The sequence below is a fragment of the Gossypium raimondii genome, chromosome 13 (genome assembly GCF_025698545.1).
Source record: "Gossypium raimondii isolate GPD5lz chromosome 13, ASM2569854v1, whole genome shotgun sequence".
Lineage (NCBI taxonomy): Eukaryota > Viridiplantae > Streptophyta > Magnoliopsida > Malvales > Malvaceae > Gossypium > Gossypium raimondii.
In genome coordinates this window covers 53,746,063-53,763,445 of record NC_068577.1, presented here as the reverse complement: position 1 = coordinate 53,763,445, position 17,383 = coordinate 53,746,063, and the positions used below count along the sequence as shown (strand labels likewise).

The following is a 17,383-nucleotide window of genomic DNA, read 5'->3' as shown; positions in this document are numbered from 1 at the left end:
GTAAACAGTATTTCATTGTGGATGTGCAGCGACATGCATGGTTTGATCCAGTTTTTTACTGATTTAAAACTTGGCATTAATGTTACCCTTTGTCTTGTATAAGCTTCATGGGCCTTAAACACTTTCCTTTTAAAAGCTTCAAAATAAGTTTGCCTTTGCCATGCTATATTTGAAAGATACCCTACCTTGAACCATTTAGGAAAACAGAAAAAAACTCGCAGTCTCCTTTTGTTGGGTCTAAATAATTTAATTAGTTGCAGAAAACAAAACATTAATTAATACGAAAAGTTGGGTAGGCGAGGAAATTAAGCATAAGAATTAAGAAATGAAGATATTCTTTTTTTTGGCCTTGTTTGAAAGATAAAGAACCATGAAATCGTGTTCACCAATGAATATTATGCTCTCTTGAATGGTCAACATTCGAAGCCAAAATTTTTATTTTTTATTTTTTATTTTTTTATGGATGCTGGTAGTCAAATTGTAAATAAAAAGTTTGGGATATTAAAATTGAATAATTAATTCAATAAATTAATTTGTTTATTCATGTTTTATATCGGTAGTACTTAAACTTAGGATTTTCAAATTACCAAAGCTTCAACTTTATTATTAATTCGAATTCTCATTGTTTATACTTATAGATATTATTGTTGATATAGGGAGTAGAAGTGGTTCAAAATAGTTCACTTAAAAAATGGAGAGCGGTAAGATAATTAGGTTGATCGGAATATGAATGATGGTAAAGGTTGGAGAGGAGATGAGAGTAGAGAGTCTAGTTAGAAGTGAAGGAGTCTTGGTCTCTTTTCCCGAGGTCTAAAAGTTTTTAAAGGGATTTTCTCAGATAGTTCATGAGGCTTCATGTGTCACTCTCATATTAGTTCCAGATTTCTTACAAGTTAATTGGTCTACTCACGTCTTAGCATCATAGGTTGTCCTGGATAGGTGCTAATATTCGAGTTATCATGTCTGGGGAATGAATATACATGACGTGTGAATGACTGTCATCATTTCCATGTTAGGTATGTGGGATGGTTCAGATTCACAAGGTCCTAAACTTGCGAGATCTAAGGTTCACAAGTGTCTCAACTTGCAAGGTGAGGACTCGCAAGATATAGGTATAACAATTGCCCCCAATCGAAGAGGAGGTTATAAAGTGACATTCATTAATACTTTAGGCTTCTGTGCCCTATCATTTGAGGTAGTGGGAATTTCTTTGAACGTAACGAAATGAGTTGTACTATTCGAAGGCATCTAATGGTGCGAGTTATATCTTCTATAGGGAGCATGGGCATATGAACTGAGAAAAATTTTTAGTACATCAAGAATTCAAAATTTTAAAAACATCTATGAACCAAATGTTTTTGTTTCCTTAGGGAGCTTGGCTTTGGTAGTTTGGGAATTTTGGGGTGTTGGAGAAGTTTGGATCATAGGGAAGTTGTTGGGATACGTCATTTGTGGCTAATTCAGAGGATCGGAAGTGATTACCAATTATTGATAGGAGGAGATAATAGTGATTTGAGATCGTTCATCCGAGGGGAGGAGGGTTGTAAGATAATTAGGTTGATTAGAATGTGAATATTAGGAAAGAGTTGGAGAAGAAAGGAGAGAGTTGAGAGTCTAGCTAGAGGAGAGGGAGTCTAGGTTCTTTTACTAGGGGACCAAAAGCCTTTAAAAGGGGTTCTATAGAATAATTCAGCTTTGTATTGGTTTCAAACTCCCTACTCATTAGTCAATCTATTGATGTCTTATTGTCATAGGTTGTCCTAGATAGGTCTTAATCATGTCTAGATTGTAATGTATGGATATTCATATCATGTGAATGACAGTCTCCCTTTCAATGTCAATTATATGATCTCGATGGTTCGCGTTCACAAAATTTTGAACACACAAATATCTCATCATGCAAGATAGTCCTCTTTAAGTAAAGGCTTGAGAAGCCACAAGCATGCGAGGTGAGCTCGCAAGCTACAAATACAGCGATTATACATAAACATGATTGCAAGTAACAATTAACAAACACTTTTTGTTAACTAATTTACTTACTGTGAAGCAAAAGATGATTGCAATTTTCTCATTAGGGGTATTTCAAGCTGATTGAAGTTGAATTTGTTGTATGTTACCTCTACCGCCAAAAGCAAATCATAAATATTGTGTTATGTTTATTATTATCATAACAATCTTATAATTCTTGCCAAATCTTATTTGTGAATAACATCTTTGTTTGCTTTCAATTTCATCTCTATTTTTTCTTGAATTTCTAGAACCAAATTTCTGGATTTTCTTTTATCGTAAATGAACATTTAAAATTTTAAACAAAATATAGCCAAATTAATCTTTATACAACACTAGACTTTAAACTTGCTTAAAGCACGAAAGAATTTGTGTAGAAGGTAACTATTAAAAGAAAATCAAGTTTTGGGTAAGGAATATTATAGCCTCTCAATAAATCATCTATTATATCACATTTTAATTTAATCATCCAAAACAATGACCCCTGCTTCAGATTTCTCTGCACTTTCCCTTTCATTTTCACTAGATATAGCCTCGGATTGAGTCCTGGCGCCGTATTCTTTCCCTGTTTCTTCCATCATCACATCATTTCCAGTAGTCTGCGTCTGAGATGAATCTGCTGCTTTTTCCATTGGATCCAAACTCGAATCTTGATCCTCTATTTTGCTGCTGTCTTTAAGTGGATCAGAACTGGTTAAATCTATATCAGTTACTTCTACGATAGCAGGTTTCTCAGGCTCAGATTCTCTTTGTGAGTCCTCCATCTCGATTTCGGTCACAATGGCAGGCTGTTGGTTAGGTGGTGAAATGGACCTTGCTGCACAGCTCTGTGACCCTGCAGCAGTACTGACTACAGGCTGCTCTGCAGGTGAAAGAATTCGAGATATGTCCCCACAAATTTCTTCCAACGTATGGAGGTTCTTCTTTAGATTGAGGCTTGACTGAACTGCTTCATGAACATTGTCCTCCAATATCTTGCAAATCTGCATCAAATTGGAAAAAACCAAGAACGCCTGTTAATTAAAAACATGGCCTCGGCCTCACTGCTACAACCTCCATTTCTAGGATGCTGAACAAGGAGTAAACAACATCCTAATAGTGTCATCCTGTATGTTCAAACCCCTTCAAACACAATGGTGTACCTTATTGTAATGCTGAGGCAGTTCCAATCGATCTGCATGGTTGTTGCAAGCAGCTGCTGAAATTTCTTCTGAAGCTGTAAAAGGATAATTCTTTTCATTACAAAAGCAAACTTGGGAACAGTAAAAGATCATACCACCAATCACAGGAATTCTTTAACCAACAAAAAGAAAGCTTAAAGGTGAAGGGAAGACAATACAGGACTAGCTCTCTTTCTTTTATCTATCCTCCTTTTAGATTATTAACCATGTGTAATTGTTCTTACTCAGACTACAGATGATTATCTGTTAATCCGGATAGGAAACTACCTATAGTTAAAAGGGGGGGCGGGGGGGGGGGTGGAATCTCTCCTTCACTCATCTTTATATGACAATGGTAATCATATATGTGAACAGGTAAAGAGCTATAGTAAACCAATTTTTTGATTCAAGAAATTATAACTAACCAATTACTTCTATTGGCGGTAAGCATTCAGAATCTTGTGAAGGGGTCTCTGTTGTCCTTGCATTTGGCATGTCTGCGACCCTTTTTCCATTCTCTTGCTGTTCACTTGCCACCTCATTTGTTTTCATCTCACCCTAAGAGAAAATTTAAGGATAAGAGCAAACAGTAAGTCCACAAGCATCAATAAAATTCATGTAATTTCAATGTTCATGCAAAAATTTTAAAACAAAATAGGGTAACAATAATGGAGTAATAATTAAGAATGATGCTTAGGCTCATAAAATGTGTAGGAATTCAGGCTCTTGAAGTGGGAAAAAATTTTGCTGGATGAACACAGTTCATCAAACTGTCCCCATAAAAAAAAAAAAAGCAACCTATTTCTGTTTACTTGATCATATTCGTTCATTATTTACTTGCTTTTTCACTGTAGATGGATGTCATTACATGTAATAAGATGATCTTTTCTTCACCATTATTAAAAGGAAGTCAAAAAGCATAGCACTATAAGCCAAAGTTCCTAAAAATTGCTTGAGCCAGAACTTCTGTTAGCAGTAGTTCAACTTACATAAAACTCTTTCTGATACTCTGCATTGAGGCCCTTTTCCAAGAGAAGCACCCTTTTCTTGACATATTCAACCTGCCTTCTCTGCATATCTCTAAAATGATACAATATAGAAGGATCATGGTATACTCGCGCTTGGTTCACAGCATCAGCAACTCCCTGGGCTACCTCACCTCCCACGTCATTACCAGAGCCATTTCCCTGAGTCTGGGTTCCTGTTGGTTCTATATTGGTTGTATTAGCACCATTTTGCACCTGAGAACCAGCTTGCCCAGGAATAGGAAGATTTATGATGGGAAGATTCAACTCTTGACAGATCACCTCCTGAATCCTCAAGTCTTTATCATCAACAATAGCTTGCCACCTTCCATATCCATGCCTAACAGTAAAATGAGTTGACATAGGCGACAGTATTAATGTAAAGTGCAACTCAAATTTCAACTCATGACATTATAACAATTGCATTAGAGTAAATAAAACAAGACTAGACAATATCATGCATAAATCTGGTTCAACACTAGTGGCTCTCATAAATTTTATGCAAATTATCACTCCATAATTTGTGCATATGTCCTTTATAACCTCTGTGTAAGGTATGATACCAACAGGCAGAAGCAACTAGCATAGGAACATATCAGACGGGCACCAGCACATAATGGAACTAATTTAGGTCCCACTGTAACTCATTACACGGACATAGAAATATCAAGACTTAATGTACATAGCACATGCTTTACTTCTTTTTACATCTAAGACTCCCCAATAATAAACCACACAAAAAGCAGTCTGATGCACAGAGCCACAATGGAGTTAAATTGGTTTAAAAACAAGTATGTTAGGGGTGCAATTCAAGTTGCACCATGAGATCATCACTTCAAGGGTACAAAAAGCTTCAGAACATGATTTATTTACAGAAAAGGATGGGGTTCCAACAATGCACCTCAACAGTTAAGAAGACATTTGAGAAAGATTGACTGTAAAACGTCACTTTCCTCGTCAACCAATCTAATATTTCATTGTTGACTACAAAAAATGAAAATGCATCAGAAATATAACCGCAACATACAGTAGCTGCAGTTAATGTCCAAGAACTTCAGAGATACATACTTTAAAACCGCGCGCAGTAACAACAAATCATGTTCCTCTTTCCAAAATTTCCCGCCCTTTAGTGTTGGGTAACGCATCATAATATCATCAGTAAAAAGCCGGGTGCCAGGCTTTTCTGATGCATCCTTCACCTGTTTTTCAAAATAACATCAAAAATTTTATCTCATCATGAAAGTCAACATTTCTCCAAGGAACATGATTTTTCACTCTTGAAATTTATAACAAAGAAAAAAGTGAAGATTCAAACTTTAAGAATCCAAATTGGCAACACTTACCTTCTTACTTACTAAAAGCAGGACAGCTATCCTAACTAGGACATCTTGAATTCTAAGACCTTCTTTAGGAACACCATCTACAACCAAAGACTGAATGTCAAACACCAAGGGAAGAAATAAAAAATTGAAAGTAAAGAAGAAGAAGAGCCATGCAGCACTGATCAATCACCGGAAAATGTCGGAGAATCGGTTATATCTTCAGCAATATGCGTCAGGAAAAGAGTACCATAACTGAAAAATAAGATAGAAGACGAGGACTATAAGTCACTATTTTGTACGTTCATGCTCTCATGAAAGGAATAAAAAAAAGGGCAAATAGGATTAAGACAAGGAGATAAAAATGCTTATATGAGCAAGATAGAGTGAAATCTGTCAACCACTGCATTCTACAGAACGCCTGATTGATAGAAAGTAAAAACACTCCACATCTGTATTTTGTACAATCATATATGCACAAACAGTTCAAACCCAATAGCAAAAGAATTGATATGTGGTGCTCTCATGATCTCACAAGTCCGTAAAAGAAACATAGCCAAGAGAATAAGATTGACACAAGCAAAATGTAAGAAAGGAAACTAAATTGACAGATTGTAGGAACCGATCAATAGAAGTGACAAGCTTAAAGCAAACCAACTGATAAGAAGTTAAAAACCCCACTGCTGTATTTTTTTAATGCCCAGACCATTCAAACCCAATAGCAAATGAACATAAAATGCCACCACCTGTAAAATACTAGCTAAAACTGCAGTATAGCATGTTCAAAACATCTATATTATATGCAGATCTGGCAACACATAAACAAAGAAGAAGATGTCACTCTGCATACTCTTTTATTTCGTCATGACTCTTCTGTTTTAAGCGAGATGCAAACTCCTTCCAGTCAAAATCCCCGACCCCAAACCTGAAAAGACATTACTCCAAGCAAAACACCACAATGAGACTCAGAATAGTGAACCCATCAAAGCTTCAACTTGCAACCATAACCGTAAAGTAAAAAGGCTAGTAAATGACATTCACAAACCCAAAGAGAGGGAAGGGAGAAGTTCACAATTCATCAAATAGAACCCAAAACATTATTAGAGAATGACTGACCTCATCAATATCTGTACAAATGCGGCCCTTTGACTCTGATTGAAACCGAGCACCCTGAATGATTTTCCTTCACCTTCCATTAGAGGGAGGGGCTCCGTATTATCCACTACAAAAGTCGTTGGAAATCAGAAATTTGATCAAAATATAATAGATGAACTTTTCTTACTGACACATAAACATCTTATGAGGACAGGCAAAACATACCACGAATTCTCTTCCTGTAAGGCTTCCTCCCAGGTTGATTTACAGCTGAAGTATCAGCATCAGTTACTTCAGCTTCAAAGTCCTCACCATCAGAGCTTACATCTTCCAAACCAGCAAGGTCATCATCTTCAACAGAAACCATCTGAAGAAATTCAGAGAGCAGAAGTTAAATTCCTTAGCAAAAAATAGTAGAATATAAATCTTCCAAAGATACCACAAAGAAATCAATTTAGTATTACCATAACATTAAGAACCAGCACAAAAACATAATCAGGTTGGAGTTTAAGTCATTCAACTCCTGAGGCACCTTAAACACACCAACATCTGGCTCGATCAAATTTTGATGTATTGGTAGATACTAGAAACATACCTGCTTACGGCTTCTCTTTCCTTTTCCCAAAGCATTAAACTCCTCAACTTTATGAACTTCATATCTGTCTCGTAACAACTCCTCCCAGTAACTTGTTCTTTCAGAATTGCTCGTAGTATCTTTATTTTCAACAGCCACATTTTGAGTTTCTTCCTCTGCAACAGTTTCCGATTCCTTTATAACTTCATAATTAGCTACCTGCCACAAATAACAGCAGTTCTTTTCTGTAAGAAACCAAAGGCAGCAAAATATAGACAACAACAACTCAATGCAGTAAATCCAAGTGATTCAACAAACTAGCAACACCATCAATATATTGTGTCTATAGTTAGTAAAATTATCTGTATGGGCAATCCAACCAAGAAAAGTCAATTATCTAATGGTCAGACTTGCTCAAATCATTTTCCAATTCAGACATCATACCTACTAATGTTCTAAATGTTACTAGTTGAAAATGGCGAAAAAATAAAAGATCCATTCCCAATACATCCAAACCAAAGTGTACTCCAGTCATCTATGAACAAAGAACAAACAAAAGATCCAATGCTTGCATCAGCTCCTATTTTTACCATTGGAACAGATTTCCTTACCCCCCCCCCCCCCCAAAAAAAAATTTCATCTAAATGATTTCTCTCTTGCTCTAGCCAATGTCTAATTTGTTAAAAAGAAAGTGAAAGAAATAAAAAGCCTTCTGAATATGGTAGACTATGATCCCTAGGGGTACAAAATATAATTCCAAGTGAAAGAGTGTTCCATCAAAGTAAAATATCTTAGAGACTTTGGTGGCATCACTACTGATAAAAAAACAACCTCAAGAACCCAATCTGCTATCATTGCACTAAATATTATGTCAGTAGAGGTATTCTGCAAAATGAAGTGCCATGCAAGGCAGACTCTCGACAATTACTAAATTTTGGCACTCAAAACAAGTCAGGCCAATGCATGTAACCAGGGATGCACTGAGATAAACTCTTTCCTCCAAAAACTGTTTATTTTAGACATGCTAAATTTGGTATTTTAATGGTGTGAATTCCGAAAGCAATTCAATTATTAATACAATTTTAGACCAACGCATGCACCATTATTCAAGCCATGTTAATTGACAAACCAGTGAGAAGAAGGATGCATAGCCAATAAGCAATGACTAAATTACAAGTTAGGATATAAAGATAGAGATAACCTTGAAGGCCTTCAAAATTTCATCATCTGCTTCGTCATCCACTGAAGCATCTTCACTGTCAGCTTGTTCACGATCCAATAATCTATCAAAAGGGAGAAAGAATTGAACTTCAAAGCTGCAGAAGACATCAATCAAGTTGTAGGGAAAATAGAGATAAAAAGATCACCTATCGATAGCAGCATCATCATAATGAATTTGACCAGACTTCCCTGCTTCATCATTCTCATCAGCAAATAGTTCCTTTGAACCATATCTGATGATATCATCCAACTCTTCCTAAAGAAAACGACAACAAATTAATTTTTTAGCTACATGATTGTGTTTCCTTTTTTGGGGGGTGAAAAAGCAAGATGTGACAGTAAAACTGTACTTCTTAACCCATTTCTGAGTAAACCCCAAACAACTTGCTCTCATTCAATAGATAAGTATGAGAAATGGAAAATGCACAGAGGGTTGAAGTTTCCAGAAGTCACAGCACACTACCGGTTTATTGACACTGCACAGGCACTTAGCAAGGATAGCCAAAGAAAAATGCATTTACATCACTGGTAGGGATTGCACAAATGACAATCTCCTTCCATTGAGTATTAACATGGTGTCATTCTCCAACAATCTATTAAATTAGAATTCTTCAAATTATTCTTCAAATCCCTACTTTATTCAAATGTAATAATATATAACCACACTTGACGTACAGACTTTGCAAGATATATATGCCTCTAAACCATGTAATGTTTCTATCATCATGTGGATCCCGCATTATACCATAAACTTACAATACCTGATTAATATTTTGAGCTTTTAGCCTACCAACAACAAGATGCTCCAAAACCATCTTCTTCTTAGTCATCTGCATCATCCTTTCTTCTATGGATCTTCTTGTTATGAGTCGATAAATCATCACCTATAACACAGATGAGGCTCATTATCTAATTCTCAATCAAGGGTTGCCTTATATAAATCAAGGAATCAACTTTAACCTTGTTTGTTTGTCCAAGTCGATGAGCTCTAGCCATTGCTTGTAAATCAGCATGGGGATTCCAATCACTATAGAGCATGACATATATTTAAGTGAGACTTAGTGAAACAAAAATAAACCATTATGAAAGAAAGCATTTCCATCATATAAAACTCCAGCCACAAACAGAAAAAAAAAAAGGGAAAACAAAAGATGGAAAGCAAATATAAGAAGGTAATTGTTCAACCTATCATATATGATAACCGTATCAGCAGTTGCAAGATTTATACCCAAGCCACCAGCTCTAGTGGAAAGCAAAAAACAGAACCGGGAAGAATTTTTGGCATTAAACCGATCTATGCGTATTTGCCTCTCAGCCCCACCAACCTTTCCATCTATACGTTCATACTGCCACTTCTGAAAAGTAAAAAAAGGACAAGATAATTAGTAAAATTTCTCCATGAGTTGGAGAACCAACCATTTTAGAATAAAAAAGCATGCTAATGCAAATGATGTAAACAAGAACAGTATCATGTTGACACCTTGTAAGTACAGTAATCCTCCAGTAAGTCCAACATGTGCTGGAACTGTGAATATATAAGAACTCTATGACCCTGTTCTTTAAGCTTTACCATCATCTTGTCCAACAGTTGCAATTTCCCAGAGGATTCCAGGAGCTGTCTGTAAAGCCATAAAGAAATGGTAGAAGTTGAAAACATGGGCATTCAATAGATCAGGACATAAATTTAGATGACTAGAAGTCTAAAATAGATATTGCAAGTACATAAGAATACTTTCAGCGCAGATAAGATAAGCAATTCTTATCATAACAAAGAAAAGCAAATAAAGTAGCACAAAAGTACACATATAACTTTACTTGTAAGCTTCATTTGCATCTTCGATATCTGGTTCTACCCCTTCCAACATATAGGGATGACAACATAGCTTTCGCAACTCCATAACCACATTAATGAGAGATATCTAATCCAGGAACAAACATTAGCCAAGTAATAGGGCACTCGGCCAAGCCAACACAGTGGTGGGGGGACAGAAGAAATTTATTTCATAATGTGTGAACTTACTTGTGCACCACCACGTCGGGTAAGTATCTGATAGTTACGAGTCAAAATCGCCTTGTAATATTCTTTCTGCTTGCTACTTAAATCAACACGTAAAATAAGTTCTTTCTTGGGAGGAAGTTGCTTCATGACATCCTTCTTCAGCCCTGAATTTATAGGATAACTAGTTTTTCAGAAAGACCATAAGTTGAACCAGTAAATACACAAATATGGATCAAGGAACTATAGCTTTAGCAAGTCTGAGAAAAAATATATTATTTCCCAATAAAACCAAAGCCCACTGAATCAAAAGAAAAAGGAAACCAAAAGCAATATGGTCTGCATTGCTTTGCAGGAATAGGTGTTCAACAACAAACAAGTTGCACATAGGATATGGGGTAGTGAAATCAAAGCCAGTAGCAGTTAGACAAAATGTTGTTTATAAGGAGAAGTATGTAGCTAAACAAGCACAATAATACATATGGTCCTGAGTGGAAAGGTTTAAGATATATACTTCTAAGGAGATGTGGGGCCAACATGTCATGAAGTCTTGAAATCTGCATCTCCTGACTGATATCCTTAAATTGCTCCTGGAACTCCTCTAAACTTCCAAACTGCAAGTAGGTGAACAAAATAAAGCCTTGTAAATTCTTCCTGCAACCCTTCTTGATTAACAATCCATATTCTACAAAGCAAACATGATACTAACCTTTCCAGCATCAAGGAAGTGCATTAGCATGAAAAGTTCATCCAGATTGTTCTAAAACCAAACAAATATCCACGAGTAAGTCATAGATCACAGAAACACAAAGTTGTCTAGACACTTCCAGAGATGAGCAATTTCTTCCTAAACAAGCTTCCACTTTAGTTCAATAGAAACACAATATACTGGATGCATATTTTTAAGTACATCGGTTAGCACCAGTTCTTAAAAGAAGTGACATATGCTTCTTGTCTTTATTTCTCAACATCAAAATCTCAAATTTTGAAAATTTTCTCTGAGATGAAAGTTTAATGGACTACCTAAAAGGTAACCATAACAACTTTAAAAAGAGTAAACAATTAACTGAAAGACTTGGAAGGCGAATCTTCATCTTGAGACATCAGAAAGAAAGTATGTCACAAAACATGGGTTGAAAGGAACAACATGCAACATAATTGTGCCATTGCTGGAGAGCATATTCATAATTCACCGAAAAAGCATGGTAAAGTGTCATCCAAATCTAGGTAGCTGAACTTTTAATGATATTTGGTATAGTTTTCACCATCTCCAATGTTATACCAAAAACAAAGAATATACCTGAAGAGGCGTTCCAGTCAAAAGAGTGCGGTGGTTAGTGGTATACTGCTTCAGTGAAAGAAACAACTTTGAATCCTTGTTCTTGAGCCGATGACCTTCATCAACAATCTACACAATGGTGCAAGTATTAGCAAAAATCACCTAAGAACTATCAAACAGACTCGATGAGCAATGAAACTTACCATGCACTCCCACTTTATTGGCTTCAATGATGTTGTGTCCAAGTTAATCATCTCATATGATGTTAACAGGACATCAAATTTTATTCTATCTTGCTTGCTTTCACTTACAATTTGACCAGATTTCTTTTTCTTGATCTTCTTATGATTTTTTGGATGATAAAATTCATATTCCCTTATAATTGCACGAGCTTGGGAAGTGCCAACATACATGACCTGCATCATGTGAATCCCCAATCAAAATAGCATATATTGATAATCAAAACTAATAATTTGATATTTTTCATGTACATACAACATTCATTTGGGGAGCCCATGTAGCAAACTCCCTTTCCCAGTTCCGTAGTGTTGAAAGTGGTGCTACTACCAAATGAGGAGCAATGTTTTCTTCAAAAAGTGATGCTAAAAATGCAATGCTCTGGATGGTTTTACCTGCAACCAAACAAAAGCAAAGAATTAGCAACCCCATCATCAAGATATAAACTATTCAAACTTCTTCAAAAGCAACCTCTACTCAAACATGACTTACCAAGGCCCATCTCATCAGCAAGAATTACATGTGTTTGTTTGGACCAAGAAAAACGCAAGAAGTTCAACCCTTCAAGTTGGTAAGGATGCAGCGAGCCTAGAACTCCATGAAAATGCTGTTAGCAATTGATAATGACCAAATTATGCATAAGCATACTCAGAGGCTCCAGATTGCAGGAGAAAAAATCAGAATGTACCTCCAGAAAGAAATTCAGGACTATGTTCATATGGTTGAAATTCCTTTGACTTCTTGGACACAACAGCATCTTGAAGGCTGCTTTTTTGCTTACTAGCAGAAGATTTACGAGATCTGGATTGAATTTTATTAAATCTCTCAATTTCGGGTTCAAATGCAGATATATCTGATTCAAACTCCCAATAACATTCATCATAGGGAAGTTCTTTATACTTGACAAGGTACTCCTTCTCGTCGTCACCATCTCCCCTGAAGAATTTAGTATGCATATAAGAATTCTACATCAGCTACTGAACCAGTAACCAATGATGAAAAAAGAGCAGAAAAAAACAACCCAGATTTACTAACAGTAAAAAAAATCACTATCCACAACTCAGGCGATGTTGAATAAGTGAGAAAAATTATTGTATACCAGCATGTTCCAACGTTAAATAGAAGAGATAATCAAATTTTTTTCTGCAAGCTCATAGTAATTTTAAATTAATGTCATTTATACCCCCCACCATAATAAAAGAATACAAACTAAGTCCACAAACAAAAAACAAAAGAGAGAGACAGAGAAAACAGACCAGCAGAAAACTTTCAAAGTGAAACAATCATCCAAATAAAAATCAAATCATTAAAATCAAGGACATGCAACACAGATGAGTATGTCAGTGTGTCTATATATAATTATCATTGATGCAAGACGGTTTAAGATAGGTGAACCTGCAAGCAAGAATGCGATCAACTGTAGTCCACTCAGGTCTAATGGCAACAAAGTCATCTTCAGAGCTATTGTTTGATGCCACTTGTCGATGGAAATTGTTCACCTTAGTCCTTAAACGAGGATTGGACTTGAAAGCTTTTACAAATTCCTTCTCAGGTACCCTAACACAGCCAAGCAGATATACAGTCAATGTTTGCTGATAAATATACTAAATACAATAACCAGAACCTTACCAAGTACAATGCAAATATGATAATCCTTTCCACTTCACAAGATACTGTTTCACAAATATTTGCTTTGAACCCAGCTTGGAAGCATCATTATCATCAGCCACAGTAGGACGCATTTCACAATCCAATATCTTGTCAATATCGTTCAGAGGGCTAAACTGCAAGAGCAAAAAGGTCATTCTCAGCTGCCGTAAGCTATCAAAGTTATTCAATAAATGTATTGACTATATCATAGAGTACTATTGAAACGTACGCATTCAGGGCATCTCCAGTTGTCAGGAAGCGGAGCTTTTAATGGAGGAAGTAAACACTTTGGATGGTATGCATAAGTACATGTTGCACAACTAAAGAGATTCTCACCCTCTCCACAGGCTTGGCACGAGTTCTCTTTCTGTGATTTTAATCATTAAAAAGCAGTAAATTGAAAGTAAAACTAAATTGCCAACAACCATTTGAAACATCCCATAACAAAATTAAGAACAAAAACATAAAATCAAAGAATGTAACATGCCAACATTCACCTCTGCAATCGACCTTCAGCATTTGATAACATGAAGGCAGTTATACAAAGATTAAACACAATAACAGGAAAGGAAAAATAGGTATCTTATTTAGAGATAATGTTGTTTATAGGAAACATAGAAACCAATAATACAGAAGAGAAAAGAAAACATACCGCGTCAGTCCTGACTATCTTTTCCAAATTCCCCTCAGTTTTACCAGATTTTCCAGACACAAAATCGGCATCGTCATCTGATTCATCCAAATTGTAAACAGGCCTTCGATCTGATCTAATCCGAAGCCTCTCAACCAAGCTACTCATATTCTGCAGCAAAGATGCAATATATGTATTTTAAAAACCATAAAGTACCAAGACTAGTGTTTGCTTATATAACTTGTGAAAATAAAATTTATAAGAAGTAAACATCAATCCAGTCCAGTTCTAAAATAAATACAGACCGTATTCCAAACTAATATTAAGAAACAATGAACTTAAAGCAGAATCTTAAACAATTAATTATTGTGATTACTTTTCTTAAAACTTTTCATACCAAAATTAGCAATCACTTCCAGAAAGTGTATAAGAAAGGAAAGGTAGGTAAATTAACAAATTTATTTTTAAAAAAGGCAGTTACTAAGCACTTAAAAAGGAATGGATATAGCATTTAAGTCGGTAAAAGTAGGAGGCCCTTGTAGTAGGGATTGGATTGCATTTTTCCCCCTCTACACAAAAAATAGGCAAATTAGTCCTTATACAATAGATCAAAGCATCAATTGGTTATTCTGTTAAAAATTTCATCCATTTCTACAATTAAAAATTGGTCCTTGTATGTCAGCATGAGGTAACGTGGCATGCCACGTGTCACTATTTGGTTATTTTGTGAGCCATACCAATTTTTAACAGTAGAAATGAATGAATTTTTTAATAGAAAGGACCAGTTTGCTCTTTGATCTAATGTATAGAGACTAATTTTTCCATTTTTTTACTAGAAGGGGCAAAAAAGTGTGCCAGGTCAAATGCACCTCACCCAGAAAGGTCTACACAGCTTTTATTGTCTAGCAATGAACTGCAAGGCATAGCTGCAACTAGGTGCAAGCCTTGACAACAATGATACGAAGTGTTAGGAGATAAGGTAATGAAGATACACAATTTTGGAGCTTAACACAGCCACACGGTTAACAGTGAATAATAAAATAATCTAATAAATGGACTTTTCTGCTTCAAACACTACCAGAAGATGAGAAAGACAGTTCAAAAAGAAAACTGATTCAGATCAGGGCAAAACACCGCAAGAATTAATGAAACCACCAAGTAGTTTAACCTGAAACTGAAAGTGATACATCACCTCCAAAGAACTCATTGGATTAATGACGCAGTAAACAAAGCCAGAACAACAATGAAATTGGCTGTACCAGGAAGGAAAATAATCATTGTGAAAAATCAACTACAGAGATTAAATGAAAATGTCAAGATAGAAGAACGAAAATCTTGAATTTTTTATTGAAACATCCAATCACAATAACAAACAGAATCAACTAAAAAGATAGGGTTGAAATTTACCCTAGGCGCCCAGCCTTGATGCAAAAGACATATCCTATAAACTAAACCAGTTTCATGTCCGTATGTTAAACTGGTTTATAATTATCAACCAAACTTCACCTTGAGCATAACAGAGGAGGTCATACATTCACTTATATGAATGCATCTAAAAGACAAAAGTATCATGTTAGAAATACCAATTATCAACCCTAAAACTGAACTTTCAAGCTGACATGTAAACAGTAATACCAAAAATTAAACAAACATACCAAAGTGAAACAATTATTATTGAAAACAGAGAAAAAAATGCAATCTCCACTTGGCAGAGCTTCGAGGAAGTTAAAACTCAACCTCATTCATTCCCTAACATTCTCAGGTGCTTTGAATCTAAAGAACTGTTATATCAAACGTAAGAACAAATGTACAGGGAACAAAGCGAATTACCGAGGATTAAGGGATCTGAATTACCCTCAAGTATGTTGAAGCTCTATCGAAGCCGATAACCGTAGTTTCAACGAGATGGCGGAAAGACGGTGGAGAAGAAAAGAATCGCGAAGAAATAGAAATAAAAATAACCTGAAACTGTTCAAGGAAAAAAAAATTTAACAGGAACCGCCGGTTTTTATTGAGGCAATTACCCTGAAGTGCATGATAATATGGATTATTTGGAAGGGTACTATTGTCCTTTTAGCTATAATATACATATTGCAAATAATTTAATGACACTTGGTGAGCTGTATTTGGTAAGAAATATGTGACTAAAAAAACATCGTTGAGAAAGTTTTTCACTAAAACCAACCCTAATCCCTAAATTTTATATTTCATCCCTCTCGATTTCGAATGGCTAATCTATTAAAAAAAGCCCTTAAATTATTATATTTTCTTAAATAAGCCATTATATTATTTTTAATTAAATAACCCTTTAACCTATGATTTTTAAATTAATTTATATTTAATACATATATGAATTTAATGAGAATAGTTTATTAATAAAAATAAATTAATGTTTTAAAAGTCAAATAAAATAATATTTTAAATTTTCTTAAAAGCGCTTATATATATAACACTTAATTACTCTTTTGAAAATATAAAAAAATAAAAGAATTTTTTAAAAGTAAAAAGTTAATATTTTAAATTTTTTAAAAGTGCTTAGAAATACACTTAGTTACTCTTTTAAAAATTATGATTATTTTTAAATTTTATGTTAATGTTAAAGTGCATATAATTTCTATTGTATTAACGAGAAATTAAATAAGAGTCTAAAATTTTTAAAAAATTAAATTAATATTGAAATCAATGACTTTTATGAGTAATAAATCATATATTAGAGAATTATTTAACTTAAATATAGTTTAAGCACTTGTTTAAATAAATTGTAATAGTTTAAGGATTTTAGTATATAATGAAAATATACATATACATTTAATATTTTAAAATGAATAAAATGTGTGTTTTAAATGATTTTTAAATGGTATTTGGTTTATTAAAAAAAAGTTAAAATTTAAATTTTTTTTTTGAAAGGTAAATTCGTTAATTCATTAATGAATGAAAAATTAACAAATACTCGTTGTAAATAGTGAAGGAGAAGCTCTATCAACACAACAAAGGTTTTAGTCTTAGCATCAATAGAACATCATGACACATTAACAATTGGCTTTGTCACAACTCAAGCATGACATATCTGGAGTGACTGCAAGCATTTAATATGATAAGGAAATCAATCCCGGATGGTCCAAAGCGACGAACGAAAATCGAGCATTCACCAAACTAGAGAGGACGACAACAAAACCATCCCTAAAATCA

At 34.8% G+C, this 17,383-nt stretch overlaps 1 protein-coding gene across 3 annotated transcripts; it reads right to left on the bottom strand.

The window, feature by feature from the left end:
• Window positions 1–2,317: 2,317 nt before the first annotated feature.
• Window positions 2,318–16,204, bottom strand: LOC105773073 (CHD3-type chromatin-remodeling factor PICKLE). 3 transcript variants are annotated; one of them, XM_012594700.2, is made up of 31 exons: window positions 16,049–16,204; window positions 14,216–14,365; window positions 13,793–13,930; window positions 13,543–13,697; window positions 13,309–13,470; window positions 12,602–12,849; window positions 12,406–12,501; window positions 12,172–12,308; window positions 11,880–12,092; window positions 11,698–11,805; window positions 11,107–11,157; window positions 10,912–11,011; window positions 10,422–10,564; window positions 10,217–10,320; window positions 9,882–10,020; window positions 9,587–9,756; window positions 9,362–9,428; window positions 9,163–9,285; window positions 8,548–8,657; window positions 8,382–8,463; window positions 7,202–7,399; window positions 6,832–6,973; window positions 6,628–6,733; window positions 6,362–6,436; window positions 5,705–5,766; window positions 5,536–5,612; window positions 5,261–5,391; window positions 4,157–4,532; window positions 3,593–3,725; window positions 3,150–3,223; window positions 2,318–2,990 (listed from the first exon to the last, which is right to left on the bottom strand). In XM_012594700.2, exons 2-31 carry the CDS (start codon window positions 14,360–14,362, stop codon window positions 2,469–2,471), a joined length of 4,389 nt encoding a protein of 1,462 aa, XP_012450154.1. In that variant the 5' UTR covers window positions 14,363–14,365; window positions 16,049–16,204; the 3' UTR covers window positions 2,318–2,468. The 3 variants fall into 3 exon arrangements, with proteins under 3 accessions (XP_012450154.1, XP_012450153.1, XP_012450155.1); XM_012594699.2 differs by having other exon boundaries at window positions 16,025–16,191; XM_012594701.2 differs by lacking the exons at window positions 13,793–13,930; window positions 14,216–14,365; window positions 16,049–16,204 and having other exon boundaries at window positions 12,406–12,520; window positions 13,543–13,692.
• Window positions 16,205–17,383: the final 1,179 nt, after the last annotated feature.